This window comes from Odocoileus virginianus, chromosome 26 (assembly GCF_023699985.2).
Source record: "Odocoileus virginianus isolate 20LAN1187 ecotype Illinois chromosome 26, Ovbor_1.2, whole genome shotgun sequence".
Lineage (NCBI taxonomy): Eukaryota > Metazoa > Chordata > Mammalia > Artiodactyla > Cervidae > Odocoileus > Odocoileus virginianus.
In genome coordinates this window covers 47,127,077-47,154,559 of record NC_069699.1, presented here as the reverse complement: position 1 = coordinate 47,154,559, position 27,483 = coordinate 47,127,077, and the positions used below count along the sequence as shown (strand labels likewise).

The following is a 27,483-nucleotide window of genomic DNA, read 5'->3' as shown; positions in this document are numbered from 1 at the left end:
TCTTCTTTGACAGACAACATGTTACTGAACATGGCTGGTTTTAAAAAAAAAATCCGGGGAGTGGGGGGGAAGGGGAAGGGGAAGGGGAGGGGGGAGGGGGGAAGGGGAAGGGGGAGGGGGGAAGGGGAAGGGGGGAGGGGGTCCAGCCATCGAGTTTCAGAGGATCTCCAGGAGGGTGTTTTCTGGGATGTTTCTGCAGAAACGGGCTGGAGACTTAAGTTGCTACTCCTTCAGCTACAGGAAATCCTGTAGCCTGGGAGCAAACGCCTGCCTAAATTCTGCAACATTTTCTGACATTTTCTGTGAATATCCTTTCCTCTTGTACTGCCATGATGCTGAAGTGGGAAAAAGTAATAGTATCTTTGTGGTAAGGACGCGAGGAGTATTGGCCATTTGTAAATAGTAACTTAATAGCAATTGTTGAGAAGGAAGGATGGAACCGAGCGTGGTCCTCCCTGTATAGAGTATTTAGGGCGGAAAGTCTTGATTGCCAGATGGTGGATTTGAAAGTACATCCAGAAATAAGAGGCAGTAGAACCAGCAGATTTGGGATACCGGCCTGGCCTGAGTGGGAAGCAAGGTGGACCCCCCCAAAAAAAGAAAAAGAAAAAAAAAAAACAAAACCAAATTGAGTTTGTCTTTTGAATAAGATTGAATGCCTCTATAGTTATTCTAATTACTGTTTTTTTTTATGATTTATTTTTTTTTCCCATTTATTTTTATTAGTTGGAGGCTAATTACTTTATAACATTGCAGTGGTTTTTGTCATACATTGAAAGGAATCAGCCATGGATTTACATGTATTCCCCATCCCGGTCCCCCCTCCCACCTCCCTCTCCACCCAATCACTCTGGGTCTTCCCAGTGCACCAGGCCCAAGCACTTGTCTCATGCATCCAACCTGGGCTGGTGATCTGTTTCACCCTCTAATTACTGTTATAGCTGGACTTAATTCAGTCTCCTCCGTTTTTTAATTACCATACTTTTCAATTGTTTTTTCTCCTCATTCTTGCCTTCCATCTCAATTCCCCTTTTAGGTATGACAGTTTCCTAGCTGCATCCTATGGCTCTGTGATTTATAATAAGAAACACATGCTTTGGTTTGGTGCAAGGTCCTTGGCACACAGCTTCTAAAACTGTTGCAATGTCTTAAGTGATAAGAGTAATGGGAACATCTTTGGTTATATTCTGGTCTTCTATCTTTGGTTCCTGAAATAGCTTCAAAGTGATAAAAGTGAACTGTCTGTTGTTCCTCCCAACACAGATCTTTCAACCACATTTCAATTCATGCATATGACTTTTGGAAAGTTCCAAAGGATGGGTGGGGGTGGGGGTGGCTTGCTGCTGGCCAGCAGAATCAACCTTGTGATGAGAAGGTTGGATCTTTTGCCCTTACCCCCACATACCCACCTCTGGAGAGGGAGAGGGGCTGGAAATTGAGTTCTGTCACCAATGGCCAAACATTTTAATCAATTCTGCCTGCTTACCGAAGCCTCCACAAAACCCCTGAAGAATGAGTTTTGCTGAGCTTCCAGACTGGTGAACACATGGAGGTGCTAAACGAGTGACTGCATGGAGAAGGCACAGAAGCACCTCACTTTTCTCCTATACCCTGGCTATCCATCTCTATCATTGCACTGTTCCAGAGTTATACCCTTCCATAATAAAGTGGTCAAATAGCAAGCTGAGTTCTGTAAACTGTTACAGCAAAGTATCAAGCCCAAGAAGAGGGCTGTGGGAACTTCTGATTTACATACAGCCAGAGGGTCATCAGAAGCACAGATTAACACCCTGGTTTTGGAAGCAGCATCTGTAGGGGAGGCAACCTTGTGGGACTGAGCCCTGAACCTGTGGGATCTGATGCGATCTCCAGATGAACAGTGGCAGAGCTGAGTTAAACTGCGGGACACCCAGCTGGTTTCAAAAACTTGATTAGCATGAGGGAAAACCCTCACATATTGGGTGGTACTAGTAGAATAAATTTTTTTTTTTTCTTCACCTCCCAATAGCTATTCTTCCATTCTTCTTTAGTTTACAAATCCCGACTTTTAGATAGACCCCTTGCAAATGCTGAAAGGCATTTCCCAGCCTCCTTTGAAGCCAGGTGTGGTCACAGAATTGGCCAGAGAGATATAAAGGGCCATCTTCTATGTGATTTCTGGGAAATTTCTTTACAAGGGGCATGCCCTTTCTCCTGATTCCTCCTCAGCTACCTGAATGCACATATGATCGGTTCAACTAAAGCGGTCACCCTGGACACTGAGGTGATCACCTTGGAAGTTGAACCCACATACAGCAGTCACATGATAGATCAGCTGGGTTTCTAACAGCAGCAGTACTGCACTGTCCTCCTTAGAAATTCTTTTTGGAAAGATGTAAATGTCTACCCTACTTAACAGACTAATTTTCAGGTCTTTCTTCACTGCTAGCAAACCCTTCCTAATAAATACAACATGTTAAATAAAAGACATAAATTCTACTTTTGTACTTCTGGTATTTACTCCATTAACTTATTACGATCTATTAACTACTCTTCTCTTTCCCCATCAATTACTTCAACTTACTAACTACATTTCCCTGCAAGAGAAGTAGTTCAGGACATTTTCATCTCTCTCTACTGCCTCCTCTCCTCACCTGTCTTCCATGTCAGGATTGCTCAGTATTTACTTCTGGATTGCTATTGATGCAGGCTGCTTTCTTAAACCTTTCTTCTTAACTATTACTAAACTTTTTACTGAAGTATTACATACAGAAATATATAAATCATGAGAGTACAAAAGTGAAAACTTTCTTAGGAATTCCCTGGTGGTCCAGTGGTGAGGACTTAGTGCCTTCACTGCTGAGGCCCGGGCCTGATCCCTGGCTGGAGAATGAAAATCCCACAAGCCATGTAGTATGGCCAAAAAAAAAAAATTCAAAAGACATTCTTATCAAGTGATGGTGAAAATGTTAATTACTCAGTCATGTCCAACTCTTTGCAACCCCATGGACTGTACAGCCTGCCATACTCCTCTGTCAATGGAATTCTCCAGGTAAGCATACTGGAGTGGGTAGCCATGCCCTCCTCCAGGGGATCTTGCTGACCCAGGGAACGAACCCAGGTCTCCTGCCGTGCAGGCTGAGCCACCAGGGAAGCCATGCCCCTGTATGATCACTACTGTACTGTGCCCCAGACCAAGCAGCAGGACAGCACGAGCTCCCAAGTGCCCTCCTCATGCTCCCTGCAGGCACAATTCTTCCCAAAGCTAACCTCCACAGTGCTCTTGAGACGCGCAGAGCCGTTTTGCCTGTTCTTAAGCTTTATATCAGGGACTCATACTGTAGGCCGTGTTTTGGGTCTGGCCTCTCTTATTCAACATTGCTGATGAGCCTCAAGGCTGTCATGGCTGGAGAGAATTCTGTCGTATGCACACACCACGATTCATTCTATTTTGGGTGGCCTTTGGGTTAGCTCCAGTTTGTGACTATGACAAGCTGTGCTGTCATGAACATCTTTGAACGTTATCTTTAAGTGAATGTGAGATGTGTTTCTATTACTTGTAAGTCTAGGAGAGGCTTGCTGGGCTGTACAAGATGCACAAAATTCTTCCTTTAGTGCTTGTTGCTAAATCTTCTGAACTTCCTATACCACTTTATACACCCCATCAGCAGGGTCCAACACCTCAACCACACTTGCTATTACCCATCATTTTCATTTAACCATGCTGGGGATGTGCAGAGGCACTGCATCATGGCTTGAATTCACCATTTCTGGATGCCTGCCAAAGCTGAACGCCTCTCCGTATGCTAGCTAGCCACAGGGATAACTTCCCTCTTCAAGTCACTGTTATAGGTTTTCTTGTCCCTTTTCCTAAAAGGGGTGTCTGACTTTTTCTTACCGACCTAAAAGCATTTCTCTGAAATTCTAGGTATAAACCATCTGTCAGACATATGCACTGCAAATACCTTTCTCACTCTGTGGCTTGCCCTTTTACTCCGCGATGAACAGTTCTTAATTTTAAAGTCATCCAACTCTATTTCCCCCTCTACAGTTTGTAGTGCTGTGTCTTGTTTAACAAATCTTTGTTTCTCCCAAAGTCTTGGCTTTTCCGGTCAAGAGAACATTTTACTAGCTGTATGCTAGTAGAGCTGTATGCTGGATTTTACTGCCTGCTCCCTAACACTACCTCTCCCAAGAGGTTTTCAAGAGGACTTCTGTGCAGAAAACCTTCTAAGGTCATCTTCAGCCAGAGAAAAAAATTTACTTTATCTTCACATTTAGATAGTAGTGTAGTAGCTTGTAAAATTCTAGTTTTAAAGTTATCCTACTTAAACAAGAGTTTGAGCAAGCTCCAGGAGATGGTGAAGGACAGGGAAGCCTGGCATGCTGCAGTCCATGGGGTCACAGAGTCGGACATGACTGAGCGACAACTTTGATACTGAGAAAGTATTCAAAAAAAAAAAAAAATAAACAAAAAAATAAAAAACAAACAAACAAACAAAAGTATTCCTTAGGTCCACAGCTGCCACTGGGAAGTTTGATGTTAATCTGCTTCTCATTCACAACTTTCTCTTTCAAACAGATTTGACATTTTTGCTACATCTTTGTTGTTAAATTTCAATCAAATCTGTCTTGGTGTGGGCTTTCTTTTATCTGTTGTGTTTAGCACTCTTTACATTGAAGATGTTTCCTCTTTCATGATGACTGAAAAACTCCTGGTCACTCCTTCTAACATAGTACATTTTTTTTAATTTAACTGATTTACAGTATAGTGCCAGCACTTTTCTATTATCTTCCGCCTCCTTATCCCCTAGAATTCTTCAACCTGAGCTTTCAACTTCTACCTTCAGTCATCAGCTACACTCCTTGTGCAACTCAACCCCGCCCTGAATTCTTTGTTCCCATGTTATTTCTCTCCTTGTTTCTATTTCATATACCCATTTCCTCTTTTTCGTGAGGATTTTCACTGTGTTGACAGCGTCCTCCTAAGCAGCTGGGGATATGAATTCTGCTCCAACTAGCACTGCCTGTCAATCTGTCACTTTCCTTCTATTCTGACTCTGGTTGTCAGCTTTTCACTGTGGCTCCCTGTGAGCCTTTCGCCAGGTGAGATCACACCCCTTCTCACTCACCACACCCCTCCAAGGAGCTCCCGGAGGCAGAGAAGGAATCCAGAGTCTCACACGGCTCACCTCAGTCTTCCTGTCACTCCTCTGAGCCCAGCCACAAACAACTCCTGCTGCTCTTCACCAGGCCTGCTCGGCCCCAGGTCTTCTGCAGCTGCTGTCACCTCCGCCTCACAAAACTGTCCTGCTCACGAAGCACCCCACTCCCTGCTGATTCCCTTGCCTCCTTCATGACCCTGTTCAAACGGCACCTCAGCAGGGGCTCCCTATCATCCCGTTTATGCCCAAAGCCTTAGCACTTGCTACTTTTTCTTCCTTGATTTTTTCCCAAAGTACTTGTAAATCTACAGACATGTGTTGTTCTTAAACTTACTTTCTGCTCCTTGAGGACAGAAATTTTGTTGTTTATTGCTCCATTCCTGGCACCTTAAAGTGTCTGGCACTACTGGGGGAGTAGTAAGGTGAGCTGTACCTTAGGAATTCTGTTCTGAGCTCATTCAGCACTGGACACCCTCTACCAGGAGACTCTAACATTTGGGGCATCTCAGTAAGGCAGTGCTCTTTTCCAAAAGTGGTTTCCCTTCACTGGAATCTCTTAGGTCTGAAGCTCTGGAAGGAGTAGGGAGAAGCAACAGGAGGAAGAGAAAAAGGCACAACTGCCAACAGTCTGTCTTGGCCCATACACCTGGGCTCTTTCACTCCAAGCTCTCAGCCCTACCTCAGAGACTAGAATCCAAGCACCTTCTGTCTCCTAAGGAGGTTGTCTCAGTTTTTATGTTATTTTCTCTTAGTTTTGTGGCATTTCCAGTTCCAAGGAGGGAGTGAGAAGGCTGTTGGACTACTGTTATCTGTTTTTTAGGCTGCTGTCACAAATTACCACAAACATAGTAGCTTAAACAACACAAGTTTATCATCTTATGGTTTTGGAGGTCCGAAGGTCAAAATGATTGTCACCGAGCTAACTCAAGGTGTGGGCAGAGCTATGTTCCCTGGTGAAGGCTCTAGGGACTTCCAGAGGCTGCCCAGCTTCGCTAGCTCACGGCCAGTTGACTCCATCTCACATTTCATTGCTCTGACTCTGCTTCCACCCTCACATCTGACTCTTCTGTCTCCCTCTTTTATTTATAAGGACCTTGTAATTATGCTGGGCCTATCCAGATAATCCAGGATCATCTCCCATCTCAAGATCCTTAATCGTATCTGCAAAGTCCCTCCTGCCAGGAACCTAACACATTCATAGGTTCAGGGGATTAGGACATGGACTTTGTGGGTGGGGGGAGGAACACAATCACTATTCTGCATAACACAGCTATTCTATCATCTTGTCAGGAATTGGTAATCAGAGTTTCTTACACTGAAGTCCAGGGCTAAGCTTGGGGGGGGGGGGGGTCTATAAAACACTTGAGATTGTCGGCAAAATGCTACATCTTCCTGTGTTTCTCAAGAGAGAGCTTGTAGCTTTTGTAAACTTCATAGAAGAGCTATGAGCCCATTACCACAAAACACTCACTGTCCAAGATCTGACTGAGGGAAGAGAGCAAAGACCAACATCCCTGCGGAGCGCAGGGTGAGTTATTCTCCCAATGACTACTGGAACACAGACACAATTCCCCTATCTTATACTGTATGAAACATCTACCACTCCTTTCTGTCCCCTTCTCAGAACATGCATTAACTCCACACCACACACGAACCTCTCCTGAAGACAGGGGTGCCTGGAGTCCCAGTTTAGTACTAGAGTAATTCCCCCAGGAAGTGATAAGGGCAACAATCAGAAACACTTCCCGGGGTGAAGAGTGGGACTGAATGGAACTATTAAGTAGGTAAGACCCTATGTCTGAGCCCTCTCTTCCTCCATCGAAGTCCCTGCCTATAGGTGGAGAAAATAAATGTCCTTGACAGAAACAAAGCCACATCTTGGCAGGGCAGGATCCCCAGATCCTGGCCCCTCCTCTTCCCCATCTCCTCCTCAAAAGCAGAGGTTCACTGCCTGGTTGACACGTCTGACAGCTTTCCCTGGGATGGCTGCCCAGCATGCTGCTTACCAAAGGCCAGGATTAAAGACTCTGGATACAAAAGCAAATGTTTTCCATCTGGTTTAAAGAATGTTTTTCTTTGGCGTCTGTCTTATACCCATGTGCCCGGCCACAAGAGAGAACAAGTTCACTTACTTTGATTGCTGGGTCTGCCTTGGCCATGTGCCATCTTCATTTTGGGGCTCAATGACTAGCACCTGAGTGAAAGAGGAAACCACATTGGGAACATGCACACCATCTCACTTGCCCACATGCTCAGAAGCAGAAAGGCTCTGTCCACACCCTGCTGGAGCTGTCTGCGGGGCGGCCCAGGCCCTCCTACCTGACCCTGGAGCTGTCTGCGGGGCGGCCCAGGCCCTCCTACCTGACCCTGGCGCTGTCTGCGGGGCGGCCCGGGCCCTCCTACCTGACCCTGGAGCTGTCTGCGGGGCGGCCCAGGCCTGCCTACCTGACCCTGGAGCTGTCTGCGGGGCGGACCGGGCCCTCCTACCTGACCCTGGCGCCGTCTGCGGGCGCGGCCTGGGCCCTCCTACCTGACCCTGGAGCTGTCTGCGGGGCGGCCCAGGCCTGCCCACCTGACCGTGGCGCTGTCTGCGGGCGTGGCCCGGGCCCTCCTACCTGGCCCTGGTACAGCCCGGCGTCCTGCACGGTGTTGTCCAGCTTGCTCAGCTGCTCGTAGGTGTTGCTCATGTACTTGTTCCACAGCCGTGTCTCGCGCTCCGCAGGGATGTTAAAGAGCTTCCTCATCTCCTTCTCGATGGTTGCTGGGGACAGGCAGACACATCACTCTGGGCTTTTTCCCAGTGAAAGGACAACAGCCATGGCAAGCGGAGGCACATCTTCCGTCCTTTTCAGACGGTCATGGGATGCTCAGGATCAAAAGCTCTGACTGACCTCAGCCCCTTGGTGACTCCTAAGGCCAAGGCCAAACATCTTGCACGGGCGTCCTTTTATACTCAAATACCCAAAGACTGCCCCTAGGCGTCTCATTCTATTATGATGTGGGTCCCCTTTTACAATACAAAAGCAACAGGGCATAGTTAAAAAATGGACCGCTGGAACTAAGACAGATTTGGTTTCAAATACTAGGTCAGCCATTTCCTGAGATTTCTTCACCTTTATTACCATACGTTAAGTAAGCAGAGAACACATGCAATGCTTCATACAATATAATTGCCAGGCTTTGCTGTCCACAAGAGTGCCTTGCAAAGCAGGTGCCCAGGTCAGGACAGGTAACCACAATCCGAGACTATCTGGGTAACAAGTCTAAAGAGGGTGCCCCGACTCCCCTCTCATTAGCTACCATGCCCTGCACTCTCACTAGCTTCCTGGAATGCCAGCCAGGGGACTCACCGATGGTGTCTGCCTTGCTGAAATGGCAGCTCAGCACGTTGGTGAGGTCACTGTTCTCACAAAGCTTCAGTTCCAGCAAATACACCTCCACCTTGCAGTGCTTGACAAACAGGCCATGTTCCACCACCTGTGAACGAGCGCACGGGTGAAGGAGCATTGGTCCCACAGCGGGACAGTCTGGGAAGCAACATGCCTCATCACTGACAAAAGGCAGAACCTATGTGACAAGGAGTGTGAGCTTTAAAGTCATCGGCATGTGTCTCAAGAGTTTAAAAATCTTATTTCTACTGACCCCAGAAAGATGCAGTGCATAAGAAGGAATATTTTCAGGGAGCTCAGACTCTTGCGTATTCCCATACAGAAAAGCACTAAATTCCTTCACTTGAGATATGTGGTTTTCCTTTACTTAACAATAATCTTTCGATGTTCAGACTATCTGCTCTTTGTTGCAAAACTTCTCCATAACCTGGCTCCCCCAGCCTCGCCTCCTCAGAGCAAGCCTCTCAGGACCACTTGAGATACTGTCTCCTGGGGGCTTGAAGTCCTAAAAATTTCCACCAAATAAAATGTAACTCTCAAAGGAAAAAAAAAAAAATCTCATTTCCACTCATTAGGACCAACCAAGAACATCGTGATGAACCGGAGGGCACAACAGGAAAGTCACTGTTCATCTCTAAGTGGAGATCGTGATACCTCCCCTTGCAGGGTCTGTGGAATCAAGAAGCCTGAAGAACACAGTTAAATCCTTCAGCAGCATGCTCACCACACAGCAGGACTGCAGGCATTAGGGGACACCTGCGAAAAGTGGCCTGCCCCTCACCATTTGATTCCTAACCCCTCTCAGAATCCCATGTTTCAGGTTGGAGAAAGAAGGTATTCCGGCCCCGAAGAGTGACGCTTAGAAGCTTGACCTCAGCACTGCAGCCCTTCCCTGCTCTGCTAAGAAGGGAAACTGCACACCATGCAGAATGAGAAACGTCCCCAGTGCCTACTCCTCTACCAGATGAGATGTCCCCATCTGACGGGACAAGCAAACAACTCTGGGAGTCAGAGTGGTGGTATTCTTGTGAGTTCTGGCCACCAGAGGGGTCAACAAGCTGGGTTTCTCTCCCAGGGCCTGCCTTCCCTTAGAGATTGTTCTTCTCTCGGCTATTAACACCTGTTTTCCAAGGTACTCAACAATGTAATCAGAGATTCCTAACTATGGGGGAAGAGCAGTATCAGAAAAGTTAAGTTAAACAAGAAGCAGCACATTACTGTGTGTCCATATGCCCCCAAGTGAACTTTCCCTCAAAGAAGCTTCCAGAATGCGATCTCACTGTACTGCTGGACACATCCCAAGCCACTGGGCAGCTATGATGTTTGGAGGCCTCCATTCAACAGCTTAGGAATGTCTGTACCCCAGGAAAGCAAAAGCAGTCAGTGTCAGGGAACACTCAGACTCTGACCAGCAGGTGGGACATTCGGGTACTCACTTTTCTGACAATGGGCTGCTGGCCTTCTACACAGCCATACCAGTTTAGTAACTTATTCCAGGCCTCTGCTGGGACCAAAACATAGTCCAATTCATCAATTAAATGTTCCTTTAAGGTCTGACTCTCAGGATCTGAAAAAGGAAAACAGGACATAGCTCACTGCTCTTCTCCCCAGAAATGTCTGTTTTACATGATTCTCATCTACTTTTCAGAAACAATAAAAGTATTTATGGGAACAAGTACAAAACTCCAAAATTCTGTCACTGGCTATAACACAGAGCAGACCTGGATGATTGTCTTTAGCTGTGATTTCTGAACAGTTTGTGAGGAACTTGTATTTCTTCCAAAATTGGAGGGAGAAGGAAAGAGAAAAGAGAAAAACGCCGATTTACATTTTCAAAGTGCTTCCAGCTCCACAATTAAAACTGTTTTATTATGAATATTTAACAATATTCTGCTGAATGAAACTGCATTGAAATCAGATATCACCTTTCTTTGAAAGATTTACTAAGCAAGCAAATGAACACATCAATGAAGTTCAATTTATTTTTACCAAGAATCATTTACCATTCTTAGTGTCCAAAACTCCAAGACAAAAACTCAGCTAGACACCAGCCATACAGAGGGAGAATTTTTTTAACATATGAAGCATCCATGGAGCATCCTACATGGAGGCAACACAACTGGGATTCAGAAAAGGACATCCATGGACTTCCTTGGTGGTACACTGCATAGGAATCCGCCTGTCAATGCAGGGGACACGGGTTCGATCCCTGGTCCTGGAAGATTCCACATGCCACCGAGCAACTAAAACCCTCGAGCCACAGTTACTGAGCCTGCGTGCTACAACTACTGAAGCCCGTGTGCCTAGAGCCTGTGCTCTGCAACAAGAGAAGCCACTGCAATGAAAAGCCCATGCACTGCAACAGAGTAGTCTCTGCTCTCTGCAATGAGAGAAAGCCCATGTGCAGCAAAGAAGACCCAGCACAACCAAGAAAGAAAGAAAAGGACAATCATGGTCTGAAATATACTCTCCTAATGGAAGCCCATGGGACTGGATCAAGGCAAGACTGACCACCATCCACCCAGGGAATATCCCTGCTAAGCCAGTGCCCATCAACACCCACTCCTGCAACAGTGTCACTATTCTCTTCCAGACAAGTGAAGCCACAAAGCCAGGGAAGCACAAAGTACCCACAATGGTGTAACTCACCTGTACAAGGTAGACAATGTTAAAAATAAAAGCCAAAAACAGAACTCACAAGATGACCAGGGCTTCCCATCTGATTCACCTTTGCCTTTTTCATCTCCAAGGAAAAAGGAAAGACATTAAATAGCCTTGGAGAACAGGAATCCCAAAGTGAGAAGGATGCATGGATAAACAAAATGAACATAAACATAAGCACAGTGGTATATCATTTAACCTTTAAAAAGAAGGAAATTCTGACATGCCATAATATGGATAAACCTTGAGGACCTCATGCTGAATGCAAAAAGCTGGTCAGAAACAGACAAATACTGTACGATTCCACTTATACTAGGAATCAAGAGTAATCAGAGATAGAAAATGCAATGATGGTTGCCAGGGTCTGGGAGAAAAGGAGACTGGGAACCACTGTTTAATGGGTATGGAGATTCAGTTGTTGTTGCTATTTTAACATTTATATTTATTTCTTTAGGACACACTGGGTCTTCATTGTGGTGTGTGGGTTTCTGTAGTTGCAGTATGTGGGCTCTTTAGGTATTTCATGCGTGCTTAATTGTGGCATCTGGGATCTAGTTCCCTGGTCAGGGATTGAACCGAGACCCCTTGCTTTGGGAGTGCAATGTCTTAGCCACTGAACCACCAGGGAAGTCGTGAGATTCAGTTTTACAAAAAAAAAAAAGTTCTGGAGATTGGCTTCGCACCAATGTAAATATACTCTATACTATTCAACAGTTAAAAATATTTAGATAGTACAACTTTCCTGGTGGTCTGGTGATTGAGACTCTGCACTTACACTGCAGGGGGGCACACATTCAACTCCTGGTCAGGGAACTAAGTCCCCACATGCCACAAGGCAAAGCCAAAATAATAGTAATAATAAAATAAATTTAGATGGTAAATTTTATGTGTATTTTACCATAATTTAAAAGGGAAAAAAAAAAGTGGCTCCTCACTGATGACCCAACTGTTTTCCATAGCAGCTCTGGCACAATTATTCACACTGACAGATCATATGTTTTCTATTCAGCAACAGAAGGATGATCCAGGAAGAGTACTTGAAACAAAAGTTTCACACCTCAACTCCAAGGTCTTCTCTGATTTGCAAATTAAAACTCACAAAGGTTCTTCACCAGTCTTACTTGGAGAAATAGACCTTCCTCATTTCTAACATTATGCAGGTCTGGCTACCCATGCTGTGCCCAACAGCAGCCACAGACCTTTAAAGGTGGGAGAGGAGCCAAGAGATTTTAGGGTCATTAACCCCAAGTACATCAGTTCTACAGGGCTTTCTCCTCTGAGGCTCAGTGATGATTTCCTCAAACATGTCATTCTTATGACACTCAAGAGCAAACACAGGAACTTAACTGGAATTTTCAATACAGTTCACCATTTTCATTTAAAACTGCATCAGTCAGGGACTTCCCTGCTGGCCCAGTGGTTAAGACTCTGAGCTCCCAATGCAGGGGTCCCAGGTTCGATCCCTGGTCAGGGAACGAGATCCCACATGCTGCAACTAAGACCTGGTGCAGCCAAATAAATGATAAATATTAAAAAAAAAAAAAAAAACTGCATCAGTCAAAGGGCATCATAGTAAAAAGCACATAGGGGTTTTGCAGTAAGGACTAAGCCTTTGCAAATTTCTTCAACAGAGCAAATAAAGGGGAAAAATGAGAGCACAACTTGGTCTTAGCATAAGGATTCCATCAGATATACAGAAGGGGCAGAGGTGGAAAATGAAAGAGGAAATGAGCAGACTACATTAGTGAGGATATGCCCTACCCACTCCTTCAAGAGCCTCTTCTAGGCAACCCCCATGACCGTAGGCGGCAGGCAGCCAGACGGACTGGCAGGTGACTGAGAGTCCAAGAGCTAAGAGGGTGGCTCTCACTGGCGAGAGATAGGCCATTCCTGCTCTGTCAATGTTCCAGGGTCTGAACGGAATGTACTTCTCGCCTCCTAAGCACACAACAAATGTTTCCAGCCTAATCCAGTGACATCAAATTGAAAAACAGAAGAAATGCTTGCCCTCAGCTGAAGGTCATACCAAATGACTTGAGGGTCCCTCCAGCTCTAGGATTCTCAACACCAATACTATTAAAAGCCTTAAGTGGGGTGGGAGGTAGGAGGGAGGTTCAAAGGGGAGGGGACATATGTATACTTATGGCTGATTCATGCTGATGTATGGCAGAAACCAATACAATATTATAAAGCAGTATCTTTCAATTAAAAATGATTTTTTTAAAAAGCCTTAAGAAAAAAAAAAAGCCTTAAGAATTCTCCTTCTCAAATAAAAGATGGAAATGAACAAAGTGTAAATACAATACAAGGATCCTTTAGGGCAACTTCATAGTATACTTCCACCTACAACAGGAAGAAAAGCCTATAACATTATTATGTCATTCATCTCTCTCAGAAAACAAGGTATACACTGAAGCACTGCTTGTTTTTTAAAACACCCAGGATAGTGTTAGGTATCTGAATCAAGCCTCATGCATTGTCTGCCTTCCTGCTGCCTTGACTGTGGGCCCAGGCAACAGATCATCTCTGTCCTGCTTGCACGGGAGTCTAAAAGCAAGGCAGAAAAAAGCCGAGGAAAGGCCAACAGCCGTTTCTATGCACCCAAAGGTGCAAGTCAAGCTCAGCCATGTCATACTTCACTTTTTCAGTCACTTCTTCCATGAGGAGCTGGTCTGTATTCGTAACTCTACTAACCTTCCACCTCTCCTCACACAACTCCTATGACAAACATGGCCACCACAGCAATCCCTGATGAATGTTGCCAGGTCTATGATTTGTCCCACTGCAAAGGTTACACAGAAAATTCTGGTTCCTAAATTTCAGATTCCATATGTAGTTTCAAAATAATATCCTATTTCTTTCAATATAGTAATCTCAAATCTCTGGCAGAACTTGAAAAAAAAACGATAAAAGAGAGGCAGACATTTCTTCAGACATTCCTCACTAAGACATCTCTGCTTTTACTAAAAGGTGTTAATTCAGGAAAAAAGCAGCTTCACTGCTCTGTGAGGGCCTGCTACAGACCCAAGTGAAGGCCCCTTGTTTCTATCCTCTCACAGTAGGAAAGTCAGGTTCATGATACCCGTGGCAAAGATAAACACAACCTCAGGCCACCATGACCTCAGTTTACCCAAGTGGACATTTCAGTTAGAAAAGCAATGGGATACTGTACCTGAAAAGAGTCCGGAGTTATCTATTGGGCCAGGATACAGATTATGTTCACCCACATTGTACATATCCCAGCTGTCGAAGCCCACATACTTCTTCCACTGCTTGAACCACCGGCTGTCAATAAGATACCTACAGACAGACAAAAATGTACTATACCAGAAAACCTGAGGTGGTACTTTTCTGCAGCTGTTCCCTAAATTTTTTAGGGTTGTTCCACTTGGGGAACAAGCAATCCCTGCTAAAAAAAAACACTCTCAAGAGCAGAAGCAGGGCCAGGCCCTCTTGGGCCTGGAACAGAAAGCCTGGCCCAGGGGATGCACTGACTAAGTGAAACAGCTGTTAAAAAATAAGTAAAAAGAAGGAAACGGCTAGCTTCAAAAATGCTTGTTTAAAGAAATTCTTTCTTGGGGAAAACCTTATTTGCTAATGACCATGTCATTAATTTCATAATGATCTTTACAGAGATCCTTGTCCAGGCAGACAGTTTGGTTACACTGCTTTGTTTCACGTGAAGAGCATTAAACCAATTTTCTTTCTAAAAATAAGATAATAACATAACATACTTCAGTTTTCCTTTGAGGACCAAACGTGTGTAGATATATACATACACACTTATATAGATATACACACACATATATACATACAATGTCATGGCGTGTTTATCTTATCAAAGAGCATGATGTTGACCTGGTTATAGTTTAAAAGTATCATCATACTGTTTTATTAATAAAATTAAGACAGCAGGAGGGGGAAACCTCTGTAGGGGAGCAAAGCATAACAATTACATTGGTGAGTCCCTCAAATTTTATAACCAACAAACTTCAGAGACCAGTCAGCTTCCTAGAGACGACAAGGATCTATAAATATATCCACATCTCTAAAACGCTCTTTTCTCTCCGAACACTTTTACTGTGTGATTTTAGTCTATCTGAAAACTCCTCTGCTTCTGCTGACTATTCTTCACGTGTCACCACTTTTCAGGATTATCAAGTACTTCTGCCTGCTCTGCCTGTCACAGCTTGGCCAGCTCAAGGACACTGTAACGACTGAATTCTTCCTAGCTTCTCTTCCCTGCTCAATTTTTCTGTCACTGTGATACAGCCGTTATCACCACCACCACCACCGTTTCTTAAAAAAGGGTTGCTCAACCACATTCAGTGCAACACCAAGCCCCAGTTTCTGTTCCCACACAATAATGCCACCCAGAAATCTCTTCACTAGTGGAAGTACTGTCCCTGCTACTAGATAATTTATTAAGAAAAACTTATTAACTCAGACTTGCTCGACTAAATCTTCGTTTCAGTTAGGCTCTAAGCTACTCGCCTCTTTCACTCCGAAACGCTGCTGCCACCAATTATTTTTAACATTTGCTACCAAAATAACCTGGGACTCTCAGACAATTGTTCAGCTACTGACCTTGACGTCTGTCCAGCAGTTTACAAGCTACAGAGTATCTACTTCTCATCTACACCTCAAGGAACTGAGGGCGGGGGCACCAATATCGCGAACTTGGTCTTAAGAAGAAGCCAGGGTCTGTGAGGTGTGGACGCCTTCGCCCAAAATCACAAAGTGAATCCTCAAAGGTAAAGGACTCTCCTCAACCGCAAGGTCCCCGGGAGTACTCCCCTTCTTTCCATCTCTTAGCCCTAACCTCCGCTGGATACGCCCCCTCGGGCTCCAAGAAGACCTGGAAGACCCTCAGCTCCACCCACGCTTTCATCCAGTGCTCCCTTCTCTAAGGGGCGGGAGTCCAGGCACTCTCTCAGAATCACCAACATCTCTCCTGCCCAGCCTCTGGTGAAGCCGGAAAAGAGGGGCCGGGCCTGAGCACCCGAGCGCCGGCCCCTAGTCCAGTGCGGCAGAAAGGCGAGCCCGGCGCTCACCACTGCGCCCCTCGCTGGAGCGTGGTCCTCATCAAGGCCCCGAGCTCGGATTTCTGGGTCTCCGCATCCGGTCGCTCACGGTACCCTCCGCCTTCCGCCATCTCGTCAGCGGCCCCAGCCCAGCCGGCCCGGACATCCGCCTCGCGCACAGCGTGCTGTGGACCGCGCCCACGCACGCACTCACGTGCGCGCACGCAAGCTCCTCCTCGTGCGGCGGCCGGGGGCACCAGCCCGCCCCTTGCTTTCCCCCACCCCCAACGGCGCACCCCGCACCCCCCCCTCCCGCGCGTGCGCGGTGGAGCCCGGAGCTTGGCCGGAAGAGGAGGCGGGCGTCGGGAAAGAGCGTCAGTGTTCTCAATCAGGAGTCGCGCACCCGGCGCTGTCAGGCACACATTTCTGTGTCCAACCCGGCGATCTCGAGGAGTCAGACCACAGGCCCCACGACCCTTCGGGTACCTCTTCTGGCCTGCGGGGTTATCCTGGTCTTAAATCAACGCAGCGCCAGATGCGAGGAGTCCTGAAACTAGATTTTCTTGTTTTCACTCTAGCCATTCCGCTTTCAGTGGAGACCTCAGGCGAGCCCTTAGCTGCCCAAACGTGAACTCCGGATGCCTGTCCGGCAGGCCCTGCAGGAATATTCCCAATCATCTCTGTCTGAACCCCAGAATCACCTGGCCCAGGCCGAATTCCACAAGCCCTCCACTACTTTATCGGGCAGGCAAGCAGCCACAGGGGGGCGATAGCAACGTGGGTGGGAGGAGCGGTCCAGGTACCTTCTCCACGTCAGGTACCCAGGCTGCTGTTTGTTGCTGCAACAAAGTACAATAGCCTGAGCACCTTATGGCTCCCAATCGACCGTGCGCACAAGAAACACAGCCCTCCTTCTGGAGGGCTGAACTATATGTGTCTGGCAGCTCCTGCCCCCAGAAGAATTAGACAAACATGACTCAGTACCTGCCCTTTATCCAATGATCCCCATTTTTTTATGCACCAGGGACCTATTTCGTGGAATAACTTTTTTATTGAGCGGGGGGGGGGGAGGGCTGGGTGGTTTTGGGGAAGATTCAAGCGCATTACATTTCTTTGCCCTTTATTATTTTTACCACCTCAGACCGTCAGACATTAATTAGATCGCAGAGGATGAAGACCCCTGCTTTACCCAGTCTAATAGAGGAGAGGAGCTATTCCACAAATAACCCCAGCACCAAGTTAAGCAGTATGTGATAAACACCACTAAAGGGTATGAATCAAAGACTATATACCCCAAGCTGTGAAACGGAGCGTTTCACTTGAGTACCTGTTGAGTGTGATCTTGAAAGCATAGAAATGATGGTGCATGTTAAAGGAGAGGAGACTAAAGGGGTTAAAGGAAATTTTTGGAACAAGCAGGGTAAATCATAGAGTGAAGATTAGGCCAGTTGAGCTGGACACAGACTACTGAAAGGGCCTGAGATCTAAGGCTAGAAGGGAGGCTGGTCCCGTATATCCTGCATGTAGATATTGTAGGAGGTTTGAGAGCAGAGAGAAATAGCTGAAGGTACTTTATACAGAGGTACAGCCCACAGACCTACTAAGAACCCTTTGGAAAGATGTCTGTGAGGGAAGAGAGAAAAAACAGGTGCAGAAGAGAAAACTGGCCTGGTGGAGTTGAGGTTGGTCATTTGAACAGATTTATTACTTTTTTTAGGTTGAATTTTGGCTAATTGAAATTAATATATTAAGCACTGTCTGCTAACAGAGGCCTCTTGGCAGCAGGGTGGATAGTGGGGCAAGGTAATTTGGAATTAAAACTGCCTTGAGCGACATCCTTTGTGGTCCCATGATTAAGACTTTGAACTCCCAATGCAGGGGGACCAGGTTCAATCCCTAATCAGGAAACTACATGCTACATGCCACAACTAAAACCCATAGCAGCCAAATAATAATTTTTAAAAGCACCTTGAATAACTACATAGCAGTTAATCCCATGCACATAAGAGTTACCATCAAATGATAATTCTGTATCTTGATCCTGACACCCCAAGTGCCCTTCTGTGAAAGTTCTTTTAAATTGTTAAAATTGTTACCGAACTAAAACCACTGCTTTTAGTCCTATTTATGGAAAATGAAAGCTGGGTTAATGGGCATGACTGAAACTACATTACAGTGTCTGCTTCCCTCTCCTTTTTTTAGCAGTTCCTCCTATACCATTTATGGCATGGGTCAGATTCTTAAGGAAGTAGGACAAGTCAGCACCACTAGAAAGGGGGACAAAACCTAATTATAAAAATGAAAACTTTGGAAAATCTTTTTTGAGCCTGGATCTCTTCTCTGCTATTCAACAGCTGTAAACAAACAAAAAAAGTACACTAATTATGAGTAGTTACTAAAAATTTATATTTGAATAGTCAAGTGCTGGAAGTGCAGGGGGTAAAGTGACACTTCATAATCAGATCACCATTATTTCTAAAGTTTTCAAACTTTCATAGTGAGTTTGATTATCACACATTAAAAACAGAACTCGAAACCGTGAACATCTGCCTGCATGTTCCTGCTATTGTGGGAGTGACCCACGGATTTGGGAGGAAAGGAGTTGAGTAATTCAACTCTGGACACACCCTGGGCCCAGGGCTGGATTCTCTGTTGGGCTGTTTCCCCTAGGGGAGGGGTATAGGCCTGGTAGGCCCCTCTGTTGGCCCGGTAACCAAACCTCAGAACTGAACAACTCACCCATTGCCTTGGGACCTTGGAGCACAACAACAGGAAGGAAAGCAGGAAAGGGAACTAGGGGGAACAGGCCTGACTGACTGGTCACATACCCGCGATCTTGGACAGGGATGATCTAACTGAGGGTTTGTAATGTCTGGGTGTGTGAACTTTAAGCTTTATTTGGTTTCAAATCATAAAGTTCTTTCCTTGGCTGGTGCTATGGCTTACTCTAAACCTACTCCCCAGTCACCCTTGGTCAACACCTGCCTGGCAGTCCCAGAGCACGTCTGGCTGTATTCATAAATATTGAGCACCTTTTGATTAGAGGTGCCATCAGGAGAGAAATATTTTTTGTTTCCTCCTTGCCTATGCTTTTTTAGCTTGCCTGGGGACAGTGAAAAAGAGAAAGGCTCGAGAGATACATTTTAGAAGAATTAAATGTCTTATCAATGACACTATCACCTCTGTGGTAAAAGGGGTAGGTTTACTGGGGAAGGGTGACGTTTCCAGGGTGGCTCAGTGGAAGGATATGCCTGCCAGTACAGGAGATGCGGGAGACTTGGGTTCCATCCCTGGGTTGGGAGGATCCCCCAGAAGAGGAAATGGCAACCCACTCCAGTATTCTTACCTGGAAAATTCCATGGCCAGAGGAGCTTGGTGAGCTACAGTCCATGGGGGTCATAAATTGTTGGACACAACTGAGCAACTGAACACACACACCGAGGAAGGTGACAGAAGCAAAAAACTGAAGGAATCTCACAGAGAGGATGCGGGGTCATTCTTTCCCATTTGGAGATTCATGCTGTTGCAGATTCCATTCTGGTTATGCCCCTGTCAGTAGGCAGTCCTGATTGGGTGAGGAAGGTGTTGCACCCTGGGCCTGGGTGTGGCAGTGCCTTCTCTTCCTGCTCAAATTCTGTTACTGTCAACATCTGAACCTTAAAAAAGTATTTAGGTAGTAATTGTGTGTGTTGTTTGCCCTTTGCACAGAGCAAATTCTCAGTAAGCATTTCTTGGGTGAATGAATGAAAGAATTATCCAGATAGTAGTCATTTTTTCCTTTGAGTAATAATCTATTATGTACTCATAGCCCCTACTCTACAGGGGTTCACAGCCAGCGTGGCTGGGGAAGATGTTTTCACGTGTAATTATAGCGCGTTGTGTGATAAAAGTGCTGGGGGGCGGAGAAGGTGACGGCACCCCACTCCAGTACTCTTGCCTGGAAAATCCCATGGACGGAGGAGCCTGGTAGGCTGCAGTCCGTGGGGTCGCGAAGAGTCAGACATGACTGAGCAACTTCACTTTCACTTTTCACTTTTATGCATTGGAGAAGGAAATGGCAACCGACTCCAGTGTTCTTGCCTGGAGAATCCCAGGGAGGGGGTCGCACAGAATCAGACATGACTGAAGTGACTTAGCAGTAGCAGTAAAGTCTACTACTACTTTATTTAGAGGATGGGTGTAAGTGAGAGCAGGAGTGAGTGGGGTAGACACGCCTGTCCTTGCTTTCCTCATCCCATCTGGACCCTTCTTTGCCCTTGAATCTATTCCTCCCTTTCCCCAACAGTCTATTTATTAACTAGCAAGAGGGCAAATAAGGGATCTTCTAGGATTGATTTTGCTAATTTTTTTGAGGATACTGAGCACGATTTCACCATATTCTGTACCCTTATCTGACAGTCCCTCCCAGAACTGAGTTTTCTTTTCATCCAGGGTTCAGAAGGAAAAACAAAAACCAAATCATATCGTCACGCACCAATAAAAAGTAAGCTGTCCAGGTGGAAATAAAATCTAATTAGGCAACAACAACAAAAAATGCTAGGGGGGAAAAATGCTAGGGGAACATGAAGGGTGATGCTGTAGACACTTGCCTAGAAGAAAATATTGTAATATAAGCAACTGGTGTAGGAAACAAAATTATGCTTAACATCCCTCCTGGCCTCTGAGGATGCATAGTGAGTCTGCCAAGGAATCCTCAGGGGCCAGGGCTTCTTTATTTTTCATTTTTAAAAAAATTTTTAGAGAGCTTAGGGATAGGCTGTTTTATTTTATTTATTTTTTGAACCACACCTTGGGGCATGTGGGATCTTAATTCCCTGATCAGTGATGGATTGAACCTGCACCGCCTGCGTTGGAACAAGTCTTAACCACTAGAGACCACTAGGGAAGTCGCAGACCAGGGCTTCTTTAGATTCATGCACAGGTACACAGGCACAGGCACAAGCTGGGGACAGAGGCTGGGGTAACAGATACACGGGACTGTAGGACAGCATCCAAGGTGGATACTGCCTGACCTTAGGCAGTTGGATTAAGTGAGCCTGTTCTTGGGTTTCCTGTCTTGGCCTTGCTGCTCACGGCAACCCTAGGCCTGGGAGGGGTGCTGGGAATAGGATGTCTGTCTGCAGGATGAATGATGGCAAGGCTGCTGGACCTCTGCCCAGTACATCACTGTTATGTCCTGTCAGTTTCAATGCTTCTGGATGCAACTTACAGAATACCCACCAGCAAGTGACCCACCTAGCTGGTGATTTTGTTTTTGCTTTTTCACACGACAGGTCTGGAGTTGAGCTCTTGGGTAGGTCAAAGCTAAGGATGTCTGATCTCAAGTCGGCTTCCCTGTTACCCTCAGGGCCAGGGCCCATGAGCCCTCACTCCTCGGGTAAGAACCTCTCTCATCTGAGCTCCAGCTTCCCAGTCCGGCAGTTCCGGATGCCCAGTAACTTGTTGACCAGATCCAGCTGGGTTTTATTTTAGTGCCAGCACAGGTGTGTCACACCTGTCACACCTCTGAAAGCACGTTCTTCCAGCCCATTTGGTGACCATAGTAACAAAAACCTGCCAAATTCGGAGTGCTCTGACCTGGATCCCTGTACATTCTTCGTAAATCCATGCCATGGATGAATTTATTTCTCCTGGGGAAATTGTTAGCCAGTATTTTTCACTCAGTATTACCCTAAAGTCAAAACTTAGGAGAGGGACTTCCCTGGTGGTCCAGTGGTTAAGACACTGTGCTTCTAATGCAAGGGACACAGGTAGGATCCCTAATCTGGGAACTAAGATCCTGCATGCTGCAGGGTGCGCCCCGCCCCCCTAAAAAAAAAAATTCAAGAAAAGATTGATTGGGCCAGGAATGCCTCTCTGAAAATAAACTTAAGTGTTGTTCGTGGAACTCCATGGAGACAGAAGAAGGAAGTCATCTGATAAAGGGCTAATTGCGCAAGAAGGGCCTGACCAAATGGGTTGTATCAGATTTTGTTTTTTCAGCTTTGTTGAGGTATAGCTGACAAATAAATCTGCAAACTATTTAGTGTGTACATAATGATGTAATATACACCTATGTGATTTACCGGATTTAATATTTAGAAAAAGTTTAAACCAGCCTTTCTGGAAGAGCTTCTGAAATGGAGGTTTCTGAACCTGTTGCGTAACAGCAGGGCCCAGCCCTTCTCAGAAGACCTGTGGACTCAGTTCTGCTGCCTGCTCCCAGATCAGGCAGTGTCCCGGAGGCAGTACTACCAAAGGCCAGGACCTCAGGCAGACTCACTGGGATTCCTTCACTTTTACTTGTTAATTTGAGCTGCTGATTCACAATGGGGTGGAGTGGGTGCAGGTCCCAGCCAGTAGCAGTAGGGTGGTTGAAGGAGGAAGAATGTGTGTGTGTTTTTGGGGAAGAGTTCTAGTTTATGCGGAGGAAGATGAACCCTTAACGGGGCTTTACACTGAGTCTTCCTGAAAAAGAGAGTTGGAAAAGACAGTTAAAAGAGGCAGGCAACTTCAAGTCTGAGGAGGAGCAGTCACCAGCCAGCGTCAGCCACATGGGGATCTCGGAAGTTCCTTTCTCTTAGAGCTCAAGGCATAAACTGAAGAAGAAGAGAAAAAAGTGGGTGATGAGGGATGAGTCACTGGGCACCCAGACTCTCACCCTCTGGGGTGAGACGAGTCACTCACAGATGTCATGAGTCTTGGTTCTAAGAGGGACACAGATAGGGTGGGGTCTAAATGGGCAATAGAACTTGGCCTTTGGTCACCTCAGAGGGGACTCAAAATCTGAGATGGAGGGGATTTCCCTAGCAGTCTAGTGGTGAAGACTCTGCGTTTCCAATGCCGGGAACGCAGGTTGCATCTCAGGTTGGGCAACTAAGATCCCACATGCCGTGTGGAGCAGCCAAAAAGTAAAAAAAAAAAAAGCTGAGGTGAAGAGGGCTTGCAGCCAGAGGGAGGTGGTAGGCCTGTTGATGATGGAGGGAGAGGGAGCGGGAACAGATATTGCCCTTAATGACCTAAGGCCAGACGGAGGGGAAGAACAACAGCAAAGATTTCTGCTTAGGTTTGGAAGAGAAGTTCTTCAGAGTTGATTCCAACACAGCAGGGACTTGAGTCACCAATGTGACCGTGAATACTGGGACCCCAGAATCTCTGGACCACATTCTGGACTGATAACGAAGTATCTGGGTACTTGTCTGTCCAAACAGAAGCGTCACTGCAGTGCTTACTTCGGGAGCACATATACTCCAGTTGCAATGATAAGAGATTAGCATGACCTCTGCACAAGGATGACATAACAAATTTGAGAAGCGGTCTGTATTTAAAAAAAAAAAATTGAAAAAAATACAGAAGCAGCTTCATTGCATACAGCCCTGCAGAGTCCCTTGTACAGTGATAGGAAGTGGCTCCAGATCTGTCTGTCTCAAGAGATTACTGACAGCAGGGACCACAGATGGAGGGGCTGGAACTGAGCCACACCTGGGAAGTGGCAGCTGGCCTCCAAGATATGCCCCGCCCTGAGCCTGGCCCCGAAATTGCAACTGCTGGGCAGGGTCAGAGCAACCAACTGTGTACTCTGCTGACTACCTGAGCGGCAGCAACCAGTTAGCACAGCTTCAGAGCAGACAGAAGTGCTGGATGGACCTATGCAAAGATCTAGCAGTGTCCTGAGGAAAGAAAGTTATGTCTCATGAGCTGCCAACTGTGTAAAGTAGACTTATATGGTCCTAACACCTGGAAAAGCTGTTACCAAAAACAGGAGTCACTGCCTGATGGGCATAGAAGCCAATACTACAGCACCTACATTTTTGTCTGCACTGGGATCTTAGTTGTGGCACATGGGATCCTTAGTTGCAGCACGTGGGTTCTAGTTCCCTGACCAGAGATCGAACAGCAGCCCCCAAGTTGGGAGCTTGGAGTCTTAGCCACTGAAACAGTAGGAAAGTCCCTGGTACCCACTTTTAAGAAGAGTTTTAAAAATTTTTTTAGTTCTACCAGTTTATTGCTACCAACCCATCTCCCTCCACCCTCGCACATACATGCTCAGTCATGTAACTCCATGGACTGCAGCCTGCCAGGCTCCTCTGTCCATGGACTTTTCCAGGCAAGAATACTGGAGTGGGTTACCATTTCCTTCTCCAGGTTGAGAAGAGTTTTACTGGGAGCTGACCTTAACTGGGAGGTCGATGGGTAAGGACTCAGGAGGCAAGACTGTCAAATCCGTGTCCCTAATCCAAAATCACTGCAAATGGTGACTGCAGCCATGAAATTAAAAGATGCTTGCTCCTTGGAAGAAAAGTTATGACCAACATAGCATATTAAAAAGTAGAGACATTAATTTACCAACAAAGGTCTGTCTAGTCAAGGCTATGGTTTTTCCAATAGTTATGTATGGATGTGAGAGTTGGACTATAAAGAAAACTGAGTGCTGAAGAATTGATGCTTTTGAACTGTGGTGTTGGAGAAGACTCTTGAGAGTCCCTTGGAAAGGAGATCCAACCTGTCCATCCTAAAGGAAATCAGTCCTGAATATTCATTGGGAGGACTGATGCTGAAGCTGAAACTCCAATACTTTGACCACCTGATGTGAAAAACTGACTCATTTGAAAAGACCCTGATGCTGGAAAGATTGAAGGTGGGAGAAGGGGACAACAGAAGATGAGATGGTTGGATGGCATCACCGACTAGATGGACATGAGTTTGAGTAAACTCTGGGAGTTGGTGATGGACAGGGAAGCCTGGCGTACTGCAGTCCATGGGGTTGCAGAGTCAGACATGACTGAACTGAACTGAATCTAGAGTTTGATCAACCTTTATTGAGTTAGGGGAGGATGGGTTAGTATGTGGCAGGTTTTGATTGGAGGGCATTAGAACTTGGCCATTTAAGGTATGATCTTCCTGGACAATGGAACTTTCACTTTTCAAAGTGTTCCAGCATTCAGGTTATGGTTATGTCCAGATTCTTTTGATTCTATGTCAGGGAGGTGGGGTGGAGGTGGAGAAACTTGATTCCAGGCATTATTAAGAGGTCAAAATTTTTCTCCTGTGCACATGCTCTGGCTGCATTTGTGGTTTTGCTCTGTTGTCTCTGAAGAACTCACTATCTTGGTATCAACAGATGAGGGCCAGTTTGGGCTGGCTCTGCAGTTACAAGGCCACAAACTAAACAAATGTGAATGGGAGCTCAGGGTGTTATTTGTTTAGGTCATTTTGAGCTGAACAGATACTCAGAAAGGAGAGGCATAACTACCAGGAGAGAGTTAGGCAATTTCAGCCCTTGACTCATCTTCCTCTTTTTTAAATAAAGACTTTCTTTTGTAACAGGGCCTCGGGATGGCCCTGCTGCATGTCCTGGCAGAGGGAGAAACCCTGGGAGAGGAGCCTGGATTCCCACAAAGGAAACAGTGAATTCCACTGCAGACAAAGTGCTGGAGTATTCATGCTTGGCTAGGTAAGGCCAGCCAAGAAATGGGGGCTTAAGCTCCCAGCCCTACGACAATGAGGTTAGTAGGAAAGGTGTCCCACGCTGACAATGACACAGGACACACACACAGAGTTCTGCTCATATTTGGCACTTTATTGATGAGGAGCTGTGGTCTAGGAAAGGGGAAGCTGGGAGACAGGACCAGTGCCCAACTCAGGGGATTTTCCTGGACATCAGGCATTCCTCCACTAGGTTTAGAGGGAACACCTTCATTGGTAAAATCCCCGGAGAGCAGCGCTGACCGCCAAGCAGCAAGGGTAGGAGGGGCACCCTAGGCAGAGGCCCCCTGGGACAGCAGGGTTTCGATGTCAGGCTCGATGTCGATCGTCAGAAACCGGCGGCTGTACCTGCGCACGGGCACACCGTCTGGGCCCACCAGGAACTTCTCGAAGTTCCAGGAGACGTCGTTGCGGCACACCGGGGACCAGGTGATGAACTTAGGGTCGGTCATGAGAGCAGTGGCGTCGTCACTAGGCGTAGGCAGAGCCTCCCGAAGGAAGGCGAAGAGCGGATGCGCTTTCTCGCCATTCACCTCGCACTTCTCGAAGAGCATGAAATTGGGCTCGAACCCGCCGCCTGGTCGGACGTACTTCAGGCAATTCAGGATCTCCTCGTTCTTGGCGTTTTCCTGCGAGAGGGGAGAGCAGCTGGGAACCAGGGCTGCGAGGGGTAAAGGAATCCTTCTAACCGCAAACCTGGAGTTTTCCATGTGGCATTGGACTGTGACCTTTCTTGCCTAACTCCAGGGTGGATTTGAATCTCAGCCGGGAAATGCGTCAGAGGGCTGCGAGCCGAAGGCCTGCCTCTCCGCGCCCTGGGGCCTGGCGGAGCACTAGCGGGCGCTCCTAACCCGGGTCGCACGCCCACCCCCGCTCCGCGCGGTTAGGCGCACCTGATGCCCAAACTGGTTGCACGGGAAGCCGAGCACGACCAGTCCCCGGGGTCCGAGGCGCCGCTGCAGGTCATTCATCTGGGTGTAGTCCCGCACCGTTGTGCCTCAGAGCGATGCTACGTTCTCAATGAGCAGCACCTTGCCTCGCAGGGAGGCCAGGTGGAAGGGCTCCCCGCCGGCCAGAGGGCGCGCAGAGAAGGCGTACACCGTGCGCGGGGCCGCCGCCGCAAGGGCGGCCGCCGAGAGCTGAGCAGCGCACATGGTGTGGGTATCCGAGTCGAGAATAGAGAGCCGCGGACTTTAAGAACTAGGCGGGGGTCGGGAAGCGCCTGATTTTAAAAGGCGGGCTACCGGGGGTCACGTGGTGCAGGCACTTTTCCGGCCGCTGCTCCTCCCCGCCTGGGTCCCGCCTCATCCGGCCTCCGGCCTCCAGCAGCGGGCCCGCGGGGCGGGAGGGTGCGGTCGGGCCGGATGCGGACACCGCCCAGACCGTGCGGAGGCGCCGGCGCTTTGGGTCCGGCCCAGGGAGTGCAGCGCCCGCACTGCGGTAGTTGAGCGAATGTTTCCCGCCCAGGGCCCAGACGGGCTCCGGATTCTTTCGCAATGGTTCTTCAGGGATTGGATCTGGCCCCGGGAGGGTGACCAGCAACAGGAGCGTGCGCTGTGGCTGCACAGCCCTCCCCGCCTGGGCCGTATCACTACTCCTGGAGAACGAACCCTATTGGCAGGCGCGGGGATGGTGCAGTTGGCGGCAGCTGCCAACGCAGTCCGGGAGCTTTGAAGGTTAAATTGGAGGAGGGTGGGCAGTGCTGCCAAGGAGGCAGGCAGGCAGTCAGGGATGGACTGCAAAAGCCAGCTTTCTCCTATCTTTGCACTCTGGCGCTGCCCTGGACTGCTCTCATCCTAG

The 27,483-nt window shown here is 47.1% G+C and overlaps 2 protein-coding genes and 1 non-coding gene across 6 annotated transcripts in view; 1 reads left to right on the top strand and 2 right to left on the bottom strand.

Annotated features, from left to right (window-relative positions):
- USP4 (ubiquitin specific peptidase 4) overlaps positions 1-16,412 on the bottom strand; it is a 40,536-nt gene extending 24,124 nt beyond the window's left edge. For 2 of the 4 annotated variants that reach the window (XM_020915769.2, XM_070456094.1), the window contains exons 1-6: positions 16,249-16,410; positions 14,367-14,494; positions 9,970-10,100; positions 8,495-8,621; positions 7,760-7,905; positions 7,277-7,338 (exon numbers count right to left, since the gene is read on the bottom strand). In XM_020915769.2, coding sequence (XP_020771428.2) covers positions 7,277-7,338; positions 7,760-7,905; positions 8,495-8,621; positions 9,970-10,100; positions 14,367-14,494; positions 16,249-16,349 — 695 coding nt within the window. In that variant the 5' untranslated portion in view covers positions 16,350-16,410. Of the gene's footprint in view, positions 1-7,276; positions 7,339-7,759; positions 7,906-8,494; positions 8,622-9,969; positions 10,101-14,366; positions 14,495-16,248 lie in introns of all 4 variants that reach the window. The other 2 variants (XM_070456096.1, XM_070456095.1) reach the window with 2 other exon arrangements.
- A 7,009-nt stretch (positions 16,413-23,421) lies between these two features.
- LOC139031361 (U6 spliceosomal RNA) lies at positions 23,422-23,525 on the top strand. Its single transcript, XR_011483833.1, has one exon. It is a non-coding gene; the product is annotated as a U6 spliceosomal RNA (small nuclear RNA).
- Positions 23,526-25,756: 2,231 nt separating this feature from the next.
- Positions 25,757-26,933, bottom strand: GPX1 (glutathione peroxidase 1). The gene is made up of 2 exons (XM_020915885.2): positions 26,577-26,933; positions 25,757-26,312 (listed from the first exon to the last, which is right to left on the bottom strand). Exons 1-2 carry the CDS (start codon positions 26,835-26,837, stop codon positions 25,956-25,958), a joined length of 618 nt encoding a protein of 205 aa, XP_020771544.1. The 5' UTR covers positions 26,838-26,933; the 3' UTR covers positions 25,757-25,955.
- Positions 26,934-27,483: the final 550 nt, after the last annotated feature.